The 18,463-nt window shown below is 39.4% G+C and overlaps 1 protein-coding gene across 2 annotated transcripts in view; it reads left to right on the plus strand.

The window, feature by feature from the left end:
- Nucleotides 1–5,556: 5,556 nt before the first annotated feature.
- ABCB11 (ATP binding cassette subfamily B member 11) overlaps nt 5,557–18,463 on the plus strand; it is an 80,909-nt gene continuing 68,002 nt past the window's right edge. For both annotated transcript variants that reach the window (XM_061135608.1, XM_061135609.1), the window contains exons 1-4: nt 5,557–5,632; nt 7,098–7,119; nt 7,974–8,025; nt 8,808–9,046. In XM_061135608.1, the coding sequence (XP_060991591.1) occupies nt 5,557–5,632; nt 7,098–7,119; nt 7,974–8,025; nt 8,808–9,046 (389 nt within the window). The remainder of the gene's footprint in view (nt 5,633–7,097; nt 7,120–7,973; nt 8,026–8,807; nt 9,047–18,463) is intronic.

Genomic DNA, 18,463 nt, shown 5'->3' on the forward strand with positions numbered 1-18,463 from the left:
TCTTTACTATTGTTTCCTTTCTTTCTTTTTCATTTATTTCTACTCTGATCTTTATGATTTATTTCCTTCTATTAACCTTGAGGGGTTTTGTTCTTTACCAGTTGTTTTAGGTGTAAAATTAGGTTGTCTATTTGATGTTTTTCTTGTTTCTTAAGGTAGGATTGTATTGCTATAAGCTTCTCTCTTAGAACAGCTTTTGCTGCATCCCATAGGTTTTGAGTCATCATGCTTTCATTGCATTCGTTTCTAGGAATTTTTTTATTTCCCTTTTAATTTCTTCAGTAACCTGTTCATTATTTAGAAATGTATTGTGTAATCTCCATGTATTTATGCTTTTTTACAGTTTTTTTTCCTTGTAATTGATATCTAGTTTCATAGCATTGTGGTCATAAAAGATGCTTGATACAATTTCAATTTTCTTAAATTTACTGAGGCTTGATTTATGACCCAAGATGTGGTCTATGCTTGAGAATATTCCGTGTGCACTTGAGAAGAAAGTGTGTTGTTCTGCATTTAGATGAAATGTCCTGAAGAGGTCAATTAGGTCCCACCTGGCCTAATGTGTCATTTAACACCTTGTTTCCTTATTAATTTTCTGTTTTGATGATCTGTCCATTGGTGCAAGTGGAATGTCAAGTCCCCTACTACTATTGTGTTACTGTCAATTTCCCCTTTTATGTCTGTTAGTGTTTGCTTTATGTATTGTGGTGCTCCTATGTTGGGTGCATAAATACTTAACAATTGTTATGTCTTCTTCTTGGATTGACCCCTTGATCATTATGTAGTGACCTTCATTATTTCTTTTAATTTTCTTTATTTTAAGGTCTATTTTGTCTGATTTGAAAATTGCTACTCTGGCTTTCCTTTGATTTCCATTTGCATGTAATATCTTTTTTCATCTTCTCACTTTCAGTCTGTGTGTGCCTCTGGGTCTGAAGTGGGTCTCTTGTAGACAGAATATATATGGGTCTTGTTTTTGTATCCATTTAGCCTGTCTGTGTGTTTTGGTTGGAGCATTTAATCCTTTTGCATTTAAAGTAATTATGGATATATACTTTCCTATTGGCAGTCTTCAAAATTGTTTTTGTAGGTCTTTTCCTTCTCTTGTGTTTCCTGCCTATAGGTCTCTTTAACATAGTTGTAAACTGGTTTGCGGGGCTATATTCTCTCAACTTTTGTTTATCTGTAAAACTTTTGATTTTTCCATCAACTTTGAGTGAGATCCTTGCCAGGTAGAGTAATCTTGGTTGTATATTTTCCCCTTTCAGTACTTTAAATACATCCTGCCATTTCCTCTGGTCTTCAGAGTGTCTGCTGAAAGATCAATTGTTAATCTTATGGGGTTCCTTTTGTATGTTACTTGCTGCTTTTCCCTTGCTGTTTTTACTATTCTTTCTCTGTGTTTAATCTTTGTTAGCTTTATTAGTATGTGTCTCGGCATGTTTCTCCTTGGGTTTATCCTCTATGGGACTCTGTACTTCTTGGATCAATTGACTATTTCTTTTCCCATGATTGGGAAGTTTTCAACTATAATCTTTTCAAAAATTTTCTCAGACCCTTTGTTTTTCTCATCTTTTTCTAGGACCCCTATAATTCAAGTGTTAGTACCTTTAATATTGTCCCAGAGGTCTCTGAGACTATCCTCAATTCTTCTCATTCTCCTTTTATTCTGTTCTCCAGTTATTTCCACTATTCTATCTTCCAGCTCATTTATCTGTTTTTCTGCCTCAGTTATTCTGCTACTGATTTCTTCTAGAGTATTTTTAATTTCAGTAATTGTATTGTTTGTCTCTGTTTATTCTTAATTTCTTCTAGATCTTTGTTAAATGTGTTAATTGATCCTTGCATTTTCTCCATTCTGTTTTTGAGGTTTGGGGTCATCTTTACTATCATTACCTTGAATTCTTTTTCACGTAGTTTGCATATTTCCTCTTCATTTATTTGGTCTTGTGAATTTTTACCTTGTTCCTTCATTTGTGTAATATTTCTCTGTCTTTTCATTTTTTTCTAACTTACTTTGTCTGAAGTCTTCTTTCCCCAGGCTTTAGGGTCATATACCTTTTTCCTTCTGGTTACTGCCCTCGGTGGGTGCGGTTGGTCCAGTGGTTGTGTAGGCTTTGTGTCGGGAGGGACTTGAGTCTGCATTCTGGTAGGAGGAGGTGAGTTTGATGGACAGGATTGTGTGAGGTGGTAGGTTTTGGGGTGTCCGTGGCAAGCCTCTCCACTAGGTTGGGTCTGTGTTCTGTCTTACTTGTTGGCTGGCTGAGGCGTCTTGCACTGGGTGCTGCTGCCAGTTGGGTGATTCCAGGTCTTAGAATCAGGTGGCAGTCTTCATGGGAGTTCTCAATAATCAATACTCCCTGGTGTCAGTAGGTCTCTGGCAGTCCACTGCCCTGGATTCAAAGCTTCCACTCCAAAGGCTCAGGCCCAGTCTTTGCCTGGGGAACTGACTCTCCACAAGCCATTTGTTATGCTATTAAAGTGGATTAAAACAGACAAAGGATTAATCTCAAAAATATACAAGCAACTCCTGCAGCTCAATTCCAGAAAAATAAATGACCCAATCAAAAAATGGGCCAAAGAACTAAACAGACACTTCTCCAAAGAAGACATACAGATGGCTAACAAACACATGAAAAGATGCTCAACATCACTCATTATTAGAGAAATGCAAATCAAAACCACAATGAGGTACCATTAAACGCCAGCCAGGATGGCTGCTATCCAAAAGTCTACAAGCAATAAATGCTGGAGAGGGTGTGGAGAAAAGGGAACCCTCTTACACTGTTGGTGGGAATGCAAACTAGTACAGCCGCTATGGAAAACAGTGTGGAGATTTCTTAAAAAACTGGACATAGAACTGCCATATGACCCAGCAATCCCACTTCTGGGCATACACACTGAGGAAACCAGATCTGAAAGAGACACGTGCACCCCAATGTTCATCGCAGCACTGTTTATAATAGCCAGGACATGGAAGCAACCTAGATGCCCATCAGCAGATGAATGGATAAGGAAGCTGTGGTACATATACACCATGGAATATTACTCAGCCATTAAAAAGAATTCATTTGAACCAGTCCTAATGAGATGGATGAAGCTGGAGCCCATTATACAGAGTGAAGTAAGCCAGAAAGATAAAGAACATTACAGCATACTGACACATGTATATGGAATTTAGAAAGGTGATAACGATAACCCTATATGCAAAACAGAAAAAGAGACACAGAAATACAGAACAGACTTTTGAACTTTGTGGGAGAATGTGAGGGTGGGATATTTCAAAAGAACAGCATGTATACTATCTATGGTGAAACAGATCACCAGCCCAGGAGGGATGCACGAGACAAGTGCTCCGGCCTGGTGCACTGGGAAGACCCAGAGGAATCGGGTGGAGAGGGAGGTGGGAGGGGGGATCGGGATTGGGAATACATGTAAATCCATGGCTGATTCATATCAATGTATGACAAAACCCACTGGAAAAAAATAATAATAATAATAAAAAAAAAAAATTAAAAAAAAAAAAATAAAGTGGATTAAAACAAAAACACAAAAATAGCAAAACAAAATAAGAAACAAAAGAGGAGCCCCAGACAAATGGTAAATACAAAATCAAGCAAATAATAACAAAAACAAAGGAACACACATACATACACACACAAAACCCAAAATAGTCCAAAGACAAGAAAGTACAAGAATGACTTGGCAAGCAAAGGAAACCAAAAATGATACCAACTGATTAAAAACAAAACTAACTAAAACACAAATCGGTAAACAAGACAAAAGCAGTGTGTCAACTGGAGAATAAGCAAAGAAAACAAAACAGACTAACAAACATGGTGAAATAAAGAAAGAAAAGGAAAAAATAGAAAAGAAATAAAAGATTTATATATATTAAAGAATAACTATAGCAGGAAAAGAACAGTAAGAAAAACAAACAAAATTTAAAAAAGAAAAAAGCCCCACAGAATCACAAAAAACCAACGAAGAGGTGGAAGTATATAAAGGAAATCAAAAGTGTGATGCTCTCAAAAACTTAGTTAATAGTAATAATAAAATAAACAACCATAGCAACAAAGAAAAACAATGAAGATAAAAAAACTAGGATCAACTACAGAACAAATTAAAATATATGAATAATAATAAATGTTTTTCTTGGATCTCAGCTGCCAGTGTCCTTTCCTTCACTGTGAGTCACAGTTCACCTTTGCCTCCCTAGGATGCCCTCCAATACTGGGCTGATGTCTGGACCTGCTGTGGGAACAGCTCAGACTAATCTGGCCCTATTCTTGCCTGCAATATCCACAGCTACCAGAGCTAGTGTGTTTTTGTGTGTGTGTGTGATAGCTCTCATTGTCTTTTTATATATTCCATAGACACAGTCTTCCTAATTGATCATGTGGTTTTAATCTGCACCTAGTAAAGCTGGTGAAAAGGTTTTTGATCCTCTTCCTTAGCCACACTACCCTTGGAGTTCAACTGTGGTTGTATCCCCACCTCTGCATGTGGGTCATCCACAGGAGTTTGCTCCTGAGGCAGCCCTGGCAGACTTAGGTCTGCCTTAGTGAGGGCCGGGTGTGGAGGTGGCACAGTTGCTTGGATCACAGGGACCTTGGTGGTGCCAAGTGTGCAGAGATGCTGGTGGCCTCAGGCGCAGGAGCTAGGGCACTATTACAGTCTTTTTCTAGCCTCTGGCAGCTGGCATTAAAAGGCCTTTCTGGCTGGTTCTTCTCTGCTGTTTGGTGCAGCAGGCACTCAAAGGTCTCCACTGGCTGGGGTCCTCTCTGTTGCTCTGTGCATCAGACACTCAAAGGGTGACCCTCTCTGGAGTCTTTCTCTATTGGTCAGCTGCCAGCACTAGCATGTGAGGGAGAGAAGCTACAGTGATGGCTCCTCCCCCTGCACATGACTCAGCAGTATCGCTTTGCTTCAGTGGCTACTCAGCATTGCTCCAAAGGCATTCTCCACTGTGATCTCCTCCCTCACGTCCTGTTGGGCTGTCTCCCAACAGTCAACAGCAACCCTCACCCTGGGATTGCTCTCCAGTCCCTATGCTCCAGCTCCCAGCCACTGTGTGTTTCAGGAGACTTGGGACCCTGACCAGGGTACATGGGGCTGCAGCAAGGATTGTCTGGTTCTCACTCCATTCAGACAGTCACAGATCAGCTAGCTTCATTCTCCAACAGCCTCAAATACTTCCCCTGTGTCTCATACAATTGCCTCAATTTGGGGATCTGACCCCTGCTTCAGTTCCCCAAACCCCAGGTGCAGGTCCAGTCCTGCTCATTCTCCTCTTTTCCCCTTCCTTCCTTTGTCCTACTGAGTTTTGGATCTATATATTCCTTTCCAGTGGTCAGGGACCCCTGTTTGCTCTCAGATGGTGTTCTGCAAGATCTTCTGCATCTGAAGGTGTATTCCTGATGTATCTATGGAGAGAGATGTACTGCACATCTGGCTAATCCTTCGAAATCTTGTCTTCCTCTGCAATCACTCTTTTCTTTTATTTTCTAGGTTTTTTTTTTTTTTTTTTTTTTTTTGCTGTGAACTGCAGTTGTTATGTCTGACTCAGTAATTCTTCGCAGTGTGAAGAAATTTGGAGAGGACAATCATGGTTTTGAGTCAGACAACTCATGTAAGTGGCCTTTTTATCTTACTGTCTCTTGTACAAAAAAAGGTGAAAACAAAAGTGGAACAAACTAGTGAAGATATTCAAGGAGCAGAGAAAATTAAGCAATAATAAGTAGAACTATTACCTCATATTCTTCTTACACAACCTGGGTATTTCTCTCGAGAATCCATATAATATAACTGCTAAGAGTGCTAGGTAAGAATGCATAAATCCTGGGAGAGTGAAAGCATCTCACTATAAATATTTTTTCCCTGGATAGACTTGGGTTGTTTTAGCACTGGCTCAGATGGTAAAGAATCTGCCTGCAATGCAGGAGATCTGGGTTTAATTCCTGGGTCAAGAAGATCCCCTGGAGAAGGGAATTGCTACCCACTTCAGTATTCTTGCCTGGAGAATTCCATGGACAGAGGAGTCTGGTGGGCTACAGTCCACGGGGTTGCAAAAAGTCAGACATGACTGAGTGAATAACACTTTCAATACTTTCATTATTATTACCTTTATTCATATATTGTTATAATTGATTATAGTAATATGCATTTAGTGAGCATTGCTCTCTGAGAGGAATGGTACAAAGACACTGCTGGCCAGAGTGAGGTAAAGTGGATGGGGATCCATAGCACAAGTAACTAGAGTGTGCTAAGGGCAGATGATTCTATGCTATTATTATCTTCAAAAGTCCTATGATTTTACATTTTATAGAAAAGGAAAGTGAGACTTAGATACATTGTCTTAAGCTTGACAAAGATTGCATGATTAATGATTAAAGGAGCTGTAATCCTAACCCAGTTCTGATTCCCAAATATGAGAGGTTAATCTTTATCTACACATTATAATGCCTCTTTACTCTGAATGAAATGAAATGAAAATGCCAGGGGAACCAGGATGTGCTGTCCCATGATGATGGTTGACATTAAAATCCTGGGTTCCTTTCGCTATGGCTTCCGTATACCCATGACCCTGAACCCCCACTTTCACCTCTTCCCTTCCATCTGCTCTGACCTGTGCTGGGGAAAGTAACATGTGGCTCAATTCTATGGCTTCTAAGGCACAGGGGTGTCAATGACATCTTATTGTCTGGTTGATTTATGGTCTGTATTTTAGGTAGATAAATTCTGATGTTTCTAAAAAACCAAACAATAAATAAGTATTCATTTTATTTGGTAGTTCAAAAAAATCAGATTTTTCTGTAACTAATTTACAAATTTTGGTATTTAGTTAGCATTCAGAAGATAAAAAGATCTCATTTTCTGGAGAAAATGAAGTCAAGGCAGCAGTCCTATATGTGAAAGAGTGTTTTCTTCTATAATATAGAGGAAGAGAGAGAAAGGTGAAAAAGCAAATGATTATTTTGTATTGTTCCATGAATAAAATAATCATAGAAATGTTTTTCCAGAGCAAAATTGTTAATGATTATGTTTCATTTTGTCATTATTATTAACTGCTTTATGTATTGTTTTTATCCTGACAGATAACAATGATAAAAAATCAAAGTAAGTGACTGCTTCAACAATGCAACACATTTTCCAAATAATTCCCTAATATTCACATAAAAGACACAAAGCAGAAACAATATTTTCATATACATTGCACTGCCTACAAAATGGTATATATAATCCATTCTTTTTCTCTTTAAAACATTACTATAATTTGATTTCAAAAATCTTTGGGAATATTCCTTCTGGATTAGGTTCAAATATCCCTTATATGTCCAAGAACCCCACAGAATTTCTGACTTAAACAAGCAGAGGAAAAGTTGGACATGTAAGATTTCATGGTCGCAGAGGAGTTTTCTGAGCATATAGAAAAGAAAAAAAAAATAGGTAAAAATCTCTGTCTTAAGGAACTTAACATGCCTTTAAGAATTCTCTCCTTTAGTGAGGGAGACATAGTAAACACCATAGATAAATAAAATATATAGCATGGTAGATAATGATAATTTATCATCCCCTTTCTAAGAAAAAACAATAAACATGGAAATGGAGATTTGAAATGATGTGGGGGGAGAGTTGAAATTTTAAAGACTTTGACCATGGATGGCCCATTGAAAAGACAACTTTTGAGAGAAGGCATGAAGGAGGTGAGGGTGTTCTCCACTCTGTTATCTGAAGAAAGAACACTTCGGTGAGAGGAAATAGCAAGTGCAAATACCCAGGGGTGGGAACAGATTTGGTGCAGATGAAAGTCAGCAGAAAGGCCAGGCGGCTTGGGTAGAGTGAAGTAGAATTTCGCAGCCAGTGGGAGCTTTCATTCTTACTAAAGAATGACTCATGAAATCACAATTTAGGGAGAAATTCTCATTGTTTTAGAAAGGATGGTCTGTAAATCCCCATGTTTTTCTCCTCAGGTTACAAGATGAGAAGAAAGGTGGTAGCAGTCAAGTTGGCTTCTTTCGATTGGTAATAAAACTATGCTGATTAATGGCATAGGTTTTGCAACTGTGAGTTGTTCAGATCGTGGGGAAAATGTTAATTTTTTAGTCATATTGGCAGGTGATTAACTATAGTGATCAATTTTTCAGTACTAAACTTTGTCTATGTGACAACATGTGGATTAGTAATTAGAAATCTATTGCTGATTAAACACACAAATTCTATCTGGTAGATCAGAAAAGTGTTCTAGAAGATAATCTCTAAGTCCCTAGTGATCATTTTAGTAAAAAAAATTGTCACAGTAATCATGTTATGCATATTTATTCTTATGATGCCTTTAGAAGTTCCATACTGTAGGTATTTTCATTTCATTTTCAGAAATGTAGACATTTCTGGGCACAAGCAGATGCTCTTCATTATCAATATCAGTTCTGGGAGACAATTTCTACTATTGTTGAATAAGCCATATGGAGAATCTACATGGCAATAGCATCAGGGTCAGTGATTGTTTCCCCCTTAAGTTGGGGATGTAAAGCTAAGAACTAAAGTCAGCTCTTGAGGTAAAGAGAATGAATTAAGAGGCTAGAAAAGAAAGAACATGAGTTAACAATGTAAGAGTTTAATAACTTAGATAATTGATGCACCGTTTATTTCAGTTTTAGTGAGAACTCTCCATTTCAATTAAAATGATTCCCTTAAGACTTGGTGTTGAATACTATTTATCAGAATCTAGTAACTAAAATTAAATAGTCCTCCTACCTCTCCTGCTTTTCACCCATAGATGATCTCTGAATCCTTTGTTTTTCAAGTTTCGATTTTCTTCAAAGACTGACATTTGCCTGATGTCTGTGGGAAGTTTATGTGCACTTCTCCATGGAATAGCCTATCCAGGCGTGCTACTCATTTTTGGCACAATGACAGATGTTTTTATTGAGTATGACATGGAATTACAAGAACTCAGTATCCCTGGAAAAGCATGTGTGAATAACACCATAGTGTGGACAAACGACTCCCTCAACCAGAACATGACAAATGGGACACGCTGCGGGTAGGCTGCTATTTGTTTTTACTTTTTTTGCTCATATCTTAGATTGTAATTCAAAATGTGTAAAGAGAACCTTATGGAAGGACCTGGAGTGGTATCTAGCATGGAGTGAACAGAAACATAAATTTACACATAATTCTATAAATTACTCTGCCCTGAAGTTCTTCTTATTCCAGTGAGTTTTAAAATCCCAACAACAGCAACAAAATACAGAATTGGAAATTGCTCATTAAATACATACCCAAATTTCACACTTTGTAGACCATAGGCTTGAGGATGACACTATTGATACTTAATATTGTTGGAAGGTGATTCATAAATTTTACTTGAGTCCTTGTCATTTCTCATATCTGAGACTTCCTTTTCCCTTCCTCCCTCTTTCTTTCCTCCTTCCCTCTTTCCTTCCTTCCTCTCTTCTCTTTTGTCTATCAGCTTCTGTGGCTGTGGCTGATGACCCACTTGACTGCCAGTCTTCTCTCTACAATGGGAATTTCATCATTCCTGTGCTCTCGGACTTGGAGTAGGGGTCACTGGCCTCAATTAGCAGTTGAGTCGCTGTGAAAGAGTGACGTGGTGCTGTGAGCAGAAGACAGCCATGCAGAATTAGCCAGAGCTCACTGTGCTCCTGTTCTGTCTGTGATAAGCCCAACAGGCTGCCACGTAATCAGTGAGTCTGTAGTATACCCAGGGTTGACTCACTGTCATAGCATGGACTTTGCAGCCTGCCTCATGCTGCCTCAGGGCCAGAACAAGATCATTTTCACATATAAACTCACTCAGGTTCAAGAATCAAGAGCAGGGCACATCCTGGCTAGAGAGACACTTGGAATGGCTCCCTCAAGTGATTCATATTTTTCTCCACCATTTAAAATTTTTTCTATAGGCTTGATTCCAGATTATGACAAATCCTTCTAAATTACTGATGTTCTTCCATAATATTTGTTGCTAGCATCTTTCATTCATCTACTCATTCAACCAAAATTTTTGGAACACCAATTATGTACGAGGAAAATGTGTAAGCATAAAAGCTACAGTGGTATCTTATGAGTAATCGTCCTTATCTTTGTGGAGCTCACGTCTAATTGGGGAGACCATCATGAAATCAGTGACCATGCAGATAAGTATGTAGTTATAAACTGGTTAGCACTTGACAGAAAAGTACAGGACAACATACAATGTACAGAATTATCCTTAAAAAATAAGCCTACTCATAAGAAATAAATTTCCAACATATAAATGTGTATATTTCTCTTCTAAATTTGGAAGTAACATAACAATTTGTATAAAAGAGAGACTGTCTTCAATGATGCTCTTTAAAATATTTTTACTTGCACCATGTAGCTTACGAGATCTTAGTTCCCCAACCAGGGATTGAACCTGAGTCCTCTGCAGTGTAACTGCAGAGTCCTAACCACTGGACGCCCAGGGAATTCACAATGACAATCTTTTATTTTCTTTCATTTATGTTGGAGAACAGAAGACTTGAACTGATATTTACAGAGTGATATGACTGTAAAATGTGAACTAATCACTTACCCCTTTGGGAAAAAAATCCATTCAGACTTACATATGTAAAAAGACCCCAATTGTTAGTAACATCAGTCAATCCTAAAGGAAACCAACCCTGAATATTCATTGGAAGGACTGATGTTGAAGCTGAAACTCCAAAACTTTGGCCATCCTATGAGGAGAGTTGACTCATTGGAAAAGACCCCGATACTGGGAATATTGAGGGCAGAAGAGAAGAGGGTGATGAAAGATGAGATAGTTGGATGGCATCATCAACTCAATAGACGTGAGTTTGAGCAAACTTTGGGAGATAGTGAAGGAGAGGGAAACCTGACATGCTGCAGTCCATGGGGTTGCAAAGAGTCAGACACAATTGAGTGACTGGAAAACAATAAATTAATAACATTCATGAAAGTAAACTCTTCAAGTGAAAGATCCTGAAGTATATCCTATAATGCCTTGAAAATTGGAAATAAATGTTAGAGGGACCAGTATTTGAGACATATTCAAGATAACAAGTGCTCATAAGTATTTATTAGATAAACTGAAGAATGAATATGCCCTTAATGTCTGCATCACTGGCATCCGATAGAAAGGATGGCTACCCATTACTCACTGGGCTTCCCAGGGGGCACTAGTAGTAAAGAACCCACCTGTCTCTTATGCCAAAGGAGACATAAGAGATGTGGGTTCAATCCCTGGGTCAGGAAGATCCTCTGGAGGAGGAAATGGCAACCCACTCCAGTATTCTTGCCTGAAGAAAAGCTCATGGATAGAGGAACCTGATGGGCTCGCAAAGAGTCAGACACAACTGGGGCAACTTAGCACATACCCATTATTCACACTTTATTGATTCTTACTGGGTCATATACTTGAAGGTAAGCAAATCATTCAAAGCAAGTAAGGGCTTTCAGAAATTCCTTGGTTTTGGCTGAATTCACATGATACCAAGCATGTAAATAGATATCTGTCCTTTTTTAAAAATATTTTTCATATGGCTATTTGAATTTGTGTAAACCACACCTTTCTTAGGCCTTTACCAGGAGCTCACACTGAAGAGCTAAATATTTTAAATGTGAGTTATTATGGTCACTGACAAGAATACTGCTAACGAGCAGTATTCTGAATAAATGTTTGTTTAGCTTTCACTTGATAAGATCATTGTGAAAATGAACTTGGGTGGGACAGAAGAGAGGCAGGGGATGTTTTCTTACCAGTAAGTAGTGAATGTGCCTCCAAAATTACCCAACTCTTTCATAGATTTCTTTCTTGTAGAAAGTACAACATTAAAAGTACAATGTCTCCACCTACTATAATCAGTGTGCTAGTCTTGGACTATACAAGCAACTCAATGATCTTATCAACATATGTTGGTCCTTTAATGGACCGGAACCTGGTGGTCCGGAGTCGACGATAAGAAAGTAAGAGAGAGAAAGAGGCTGATAGCGCTTGTTGGTCCTTTAATGGACCGGAACCTAGTGGTTCCGAGAGTAAGAGAGAGAAAGAGGCTGACATCCCCTGGTTTACGCGGAAAGCCAATAGAGCCCTGTTCTTAGGGCTTGCGCTGCTGCACGTAGGCACCAGGTGCCCTCTCGAATGGGTGAAGGCACAGTGCGCCTTCTCAAGAGGGTCTTAGAAGCCCAGGCAAGAAAGTGAGCTCAGCGGGCCTCCGCGCTCCAAGGAATTAGCCAGAAATAGAGAGAGAGAGAGAGAGAGAGAGAGAGAGAAAGAAAGACACGGGGACCAGAGCTCTGATGGAGCAAAGGTGTTTTAATCAACATGGTGTGGGCATATATACTGTCTTACCAGGTGGTTATTCTCAGCAAAGACAAAGATTAAAATTCCAGACTTACAAAACACAAGATGATCCCTATCAAAGACAGAGAGTTGCAAACGATCACCCTTTACCATTTGGCTCATAAAAAGGAAGATGCCTGGATTCCTCAGCCCCAGGAAAGGCGTGCCTCTGCTCTTAATTCCTGAATATTCAGGAATCAATAAGGGCCAGAGGGTTCCTGACAGATCCAAAACAGCACACAGGAAGCCTCTTGTTAAATGCTTCCTGACAAACGTAAAAATGCATGTACAATGTAGGAGCTGGTTTTTCTCTTTCATTATATTGATTTCAACATATCAGTTCCATCCATTTGATGGAATTTTAGGCTGGAGCCTTCCAAATGGCTGAGTGAATAAGACTGAGAAGGATGGCAGAACATTAGGCTTTCTGACTAGCTTCTCAGAATTTATTTGCTCAGAGTAGTCAAATAATAAGGTAACAGAATGAAAGAAGAAAAAAAAAATCACAATGCAGTTTATTTTTTAAAAAAAAATCTAATTAAAGTGTAAAAATTCAAATGGAGGCTATAAAGCCTTATAACTTAATTGTGGAAGTGACATACCATCATTTCTGCTATTTTCTGTTGGTCACACAGACCAACTCTGGTGTAATTTGGGAGAGGACTACACAGGAGTGTGAATACCAGGAGGCAAAAATAATAAGGGGCTCCTTGGAGGCCGACCCACGGCCATTGGGAAGTTTGTCGTTACCTACTTGACATGGATGTGTTGATGCAGAAATCTAAGTTTGTACTTCCTCTTGGATTTCAGTCTATTTTCTTAGCAATATACATTTATCTTATGCACTCAAGTACTATTTTGAAGTTAGACACTGAAGACCAGGTACTTTGAAAAACAGTTTTATCAGGATTTAATTCATATATCATAAAATTCACCCACTTAAATACCATAAAATTCACCCACTTAAAGTATCCAGCTCAGTGGCTTTTAGTATATTCACAGAGCCAATTTTAGAACATTTTTGTTATTTTACTATCACCTAAATTTCACTCCCCAGTTTCCCATCCTCCCCTCAGCCCTAGACAACCACTAATCTACTTTCCATCTCTGTAGATTTGCTTATTCTGGACATTTCATGTAAATAGATTCATACAATATGTGGGCCTTTGTGACCAGCTTCTTTAACTTAGCCTAATGTTTCCAAGGTTCATCCATGTGGTATTAATAGCATATTAAATTAATACTTCATTTGTTTTAATTGCTGAATAACATTTCATTGTATGAATATAATACATTTATTATGTGGATATAATGTGTGGGTTTATCCATTCATCAGTTGATGGACATTTGAGTTGTTTCCTCTTTTCAGTTATTACAAATGCTGCTACAAACATTTGTGTACATGGTTTCCTATGGACATATGTTTTCATTTCTCTTGAGTAGATACCTAGGAAGGGGATTACTGGGTCAGATGTTAATTATACGTTTAACCGTTAATTAACGTTTAAATTGCAGAATTTCCAGACTGTTTTTCAAAGTGGCTGTACCATTTTATGAGCTTCCCGAGTGGCTCAGACGGTAAAGAATTTGCCTGTAATGCAGGAGACCTGGGTTCGATTCCTGGGTTGGGAAGAGCCCCTGGAGAAGGAAATGGCAATCCATTCCAGTATTCTTGTGTGGAGAATTACATGGACAGAGGAGCCTGGTGGGCTACAGTCCATGGGGTCACAAACAGCCGGACATGACTGGGTGACTAACACTTAACAGGTGTGAGGGTTCAAGTTTCTTCACATTCTCACCAACACTTGTTATTATCTATGTCTTGACTGTAGCTCCATGCATGCATGCGTGCTCAGTTGTGTCTGACTCTTTGCCACCCTATGAGCTGAGATTTCCAGGCAGGGATACCGGAGTGGGTTGCCATTTCCTCCTCCAGGGGATCTTCATGACCCAGGGGTTGAATCTGAATTTCCTGCACCTCCTTGCATCGGCAGGTGGATTCTTTGCCACTGAGCCACCTGGGAAGCGCTGATTGTAGCTCCAGTAGGCTGAATAATGGCCCCCAAAGATATCTACAATATTCCTGTGAATGTTACCTTGTATGGGAAAAAGAGTCTATGCAGATATAATTAACTAAAATATCTTGGGATTAGGGAGATTATACTGGATTACCCAGGTGAGCCCTAACTGCAATCACGAGTATTTTTTAAAGAGACGGTTACTAAAAAGAGGCAGAAGGAGATCTGACTTTAGAGAAAAAAAAGAGACAAAAGGTGCCTGTAAGGGACTGAAGTGAGGTCCCAAGCTCAGGAACCCCTGTAGCTACCTGAAGCTGGAAGAGGAAGAAACAGATTCTCCTCTAGAGTCTTTGGAGAAAGTGCATCCCCACCAGCACCTTAATTTCAATCCTGTGAAACTGATTTCAGACTTCTGGTCTCCAGAAATGTGAGAAAGATGGAAATATGTGTAGATATCAAAGGGTGACATAAGGAACCTTTGAATGAAGAAAATATTCTGCTCTTCATTGTATCGAAGTCAACATCCTGGTTGTGATAACGTCCAATAGTTTTGCAAGATGTTACCACTGGGAGAAAACTAGATAATGGGCATGCATAATCTCTCTGTAATATATCTCACAATTGCATTAGCCATTCTGGCAATGTGCTAGCATAGCGTGAGGGTATTCTATAAAGCAGCTTTACCTAGTAATAAATCATTTGTCCATAGGTCAATGTCCCACACATTGAGGAATATGGACCCTTTGATATTTTGGAAGTAGGATATGCATGCATTTCTACCAGTTGGGTTGCCACTGATATTCACTCTAATGCAATAGTCCTCAACCTTCTTGGCACCAGGGACTGATTTTGTGGAAGACACTTTTTCCCCATGGATTGGGTGTGGGGAGGATGGTTTCGAGATGATTCAAGTGCATTACATTTATTGTACACTTTGTTTCTAACCTAATGCTGCCACTGAGCTAATGGGAGGTATCCGTATGCGGCCCAGAGGTTGGGGACCTTCTCTAAGGTGTCAGTGCTACTGAGTCTACAGTTCCTAAGAACCCCTATGAACCCCTACAGTTCATAAAAACCCTAGTGAAAGGAGAGCTTCTGGCGAGTCAATGGATCTTGTCATAAAGATCTCCTAGGTATCTTCAATGAGAAACCTAAGGCTTTAGTACATCTGAAACCTTGGTATACATTGCTGTTGTTCAGTTGCTAAGTCCTATCCGATTTTTTGTGACCCCATGGACTACAGTGCACCAGCCTTCCCTGTCTTTCACTATTTCCTGGAGTTTGTTCAAACTCATATCCATTGAGTTGGTGATGCTATCCAACCATCTCATCCTCTATTGCCCCCTTCTCCTCCTGCCCTCAGTCTTTCCCAGCATCAGGGTCATTGAGTGATTCAATTTTATTTATCTTATTTTTCATAAAAAGCAAGGCAAGAATCCTCATATCATTGTAAAATCCTCAAGAATCCTCATATCATCTATTTTACCTTTTCCCTCTAATTGATATTTTTCTCCCCTCTTCTCTCTTTGACAAATGTGTCAGGGCAATCTTAATTTACTCAAGTAGGCATATGTCAGTTTTGCTGTTAAAAAGAAAGACACTCAAATCACCTATAAACTTTATAGAATACTTTCTAGGATTTTATAGTCATGATAGTTTTCCACCATGCAGATGACAAAGAGTCTGATGTGCAGTCAAAGGATCCAAGTCAATCTCCTGTTTTCCTTCCTAACAGTTTTTCTGATAGGCTTGCCCTGTTGTCCCAGAAATATTCCAAAATAGTCTTTAAAACTCTAATGACTCTTCCCAGAATAAATAAAACTGAGTTAATGATTCATCTCTGGGGTGCCTCACGAGTGAGAAGAACCACAAACCACACATGTTCCTATCCACACCCCCCAACAGTGATGCAATTCTCCTGAACTTTGCTCCAGTAAATCCCACAGCTGGGTCAATGCTCGGCGCCCTTCGTCCATGACTGGCAGCTGCATTTTTCATGACAGGCACTATCTCACCTCTGCTTACATAGTCTGTAGAATAAGTGCATCCCAGGGAATCTAAGTAAAACTTTTTGACAAATGCTCATAGTTTTCTGTTTTGGGGATACACAAATTTTATTTCACAAACAGAAAACTAACAGCATGCACTCATTTATACATTAGAAATCTTTACTCATCAGTTCCGTTCAGTCTCTAAGTCGTGTCTGACTCTTTGTGACCCCATGACACCAGGCCTCCCTGTCCATCTCAACTCCCAGAGTCCACCCAAACCCATGTCCATTGAGTCGGTGATGCCATCCAACCATCTCATCCTCTGTCATCCCCTTCTCCTTCTGCCCTCAATCTTTCCCAGCATCAGGGTCTTTTCAAATGAGTCAGCTCTTCATATCAGGTGGCCAAAATATTGGAGTTTCAGCTTCAACATCAGTCCTTCCAATGAACACCCAGGACTGATTTCCTTTAGGATGGACTGGTTGGATCTCCTTGCATTCCAAGGGACTCTCAAGAGTCTTCTCAACACCACAGTTCAAAAGCATCAATTCTTTGGCACTCAGCTTTCTTTATAGTCCAACTCTCACATTCATACATGACTACTGGAAAAACCATAGCCTTGACTAGACAGACCTTTGTTGACAAAGTGATGTCTCTGCTTTTTAATATGCTGTCTAGGTTGGTCATAACTTTCCTTCCCAGGAGTAAGTATCTTTTAATTTCTTGGCTGAAATCACCACCTGCAGTGATTTTGGAGCCCAGAAAAATGAAGTCAGCCACTGTTTCCACTGTTTCCCCATCTATTTGCCATGAAGTGATGGGACTGTATGCCATGATCTTATTTTTCTGAATGTTAAGCTTTAAGCCAACTTTTTCACTCTCTTCTTTCACTTTCATCAAGAGACCCTTTAGTTCTTCTTCACTTTCTGCCATAGGGGAGGTGTCATCTGCATATCTGAGATTATTGATATTTCTCCCGGCAATCTTTTTTTTTTTTTTATTAGTTGGAGGCTAATTACGTCACAACATTTCAGTGGGTTTTGTCATACATTGACATGAATCAGCCATGGAGTTACATGTATTCCCCATCCCGATCCCCCCTCCCACCTCCCTCTCCACCCAATTCCTCTGGGTCTTCCCAGTGCACCAGGCCCGAGCACTTGTCTCATGCATCCAACCTGGGCTGGTGATCTGTTTCACTATAGATAATATACATGCTATTCTTTTGAAACATCCCACCCTCACCTTCTCCCACAGAGTTCAAAAGTCTGTTCTGTATTTCTGTGTCTCTTTTTCTGTTTTGCATATAAGGTTATCATTACCATCTTTCTAAATTCCATATATATGTGTTAGTATGCTGTAATGTTCTTTATCTTTCTGGCTTACTTCACTCTGTATAATGGGCTCCAGTTTCATCCATCTCATTAGAACTGATTCAAATGAATTCTTTTTAATGGCTGAGTAATATTCCATGGTGTATATGTACCACAGCTTCCTTATCCATTCATCTGCTGATGGGCATCTAGGTTGCTTCCATGTCCTGGCTATTATAAACAGTGCTGCGATGAACATTGGGGTGCACGTGTCTCTTTCAGATCTGGTTTCCTCAGTGTGTATGCCCAGAAGTGGGATTGCTGGGTCATATGGCAGTTCTATTTCCAGTTTTTTAAGAAATCTCCACACTGTTTTCCATAGTGGCTGTACTAGTTTGCATTTCCACCAACAGTGTAAGAGGGTTCCCTTTTCTCCACACCCTCTCCAGCATTTATTGCTTGTAGACTTTTGGATAGCAGCCATCCTGACTGGCGTGTAATGGTACCTCATTGTGGTTTTGATTTGCATTTCTCTGATAATGAGTGATGTTGAGCATCTTTTCATGTGTTTGTTAGCCATCTGTATGTCTTCTTTGGAGAAATGTCTGTTTAGTTCTTTGGCCCATTTTTGGTTGGGTCATTTATTTTTCTGGAATTGAGCTTCAAGAGTTGCTTGTATATTTTTGAGATTAATCCTTTGTCTGTTGCTTCATTTGCTATTATTTTCTCCCAATCTGAGGGCTGTCTTTCCACCTTACTTATAGTTTCCTTTGTAGTGCAAAAGCTTTTAAG

Source organism: Dama dama, chromosome 33, assembly GCF_033118175.1.
Source record: "Dama dama isolate Ldn47 chromosome 33, ASM3311817v1, whole genome shotgun sequence".
Lineage (NCBI taxonomy): Eukaryota > Metazoa > Chordata > Mammalia > Artiodactyla > Cervidae > Dama > Dama dama.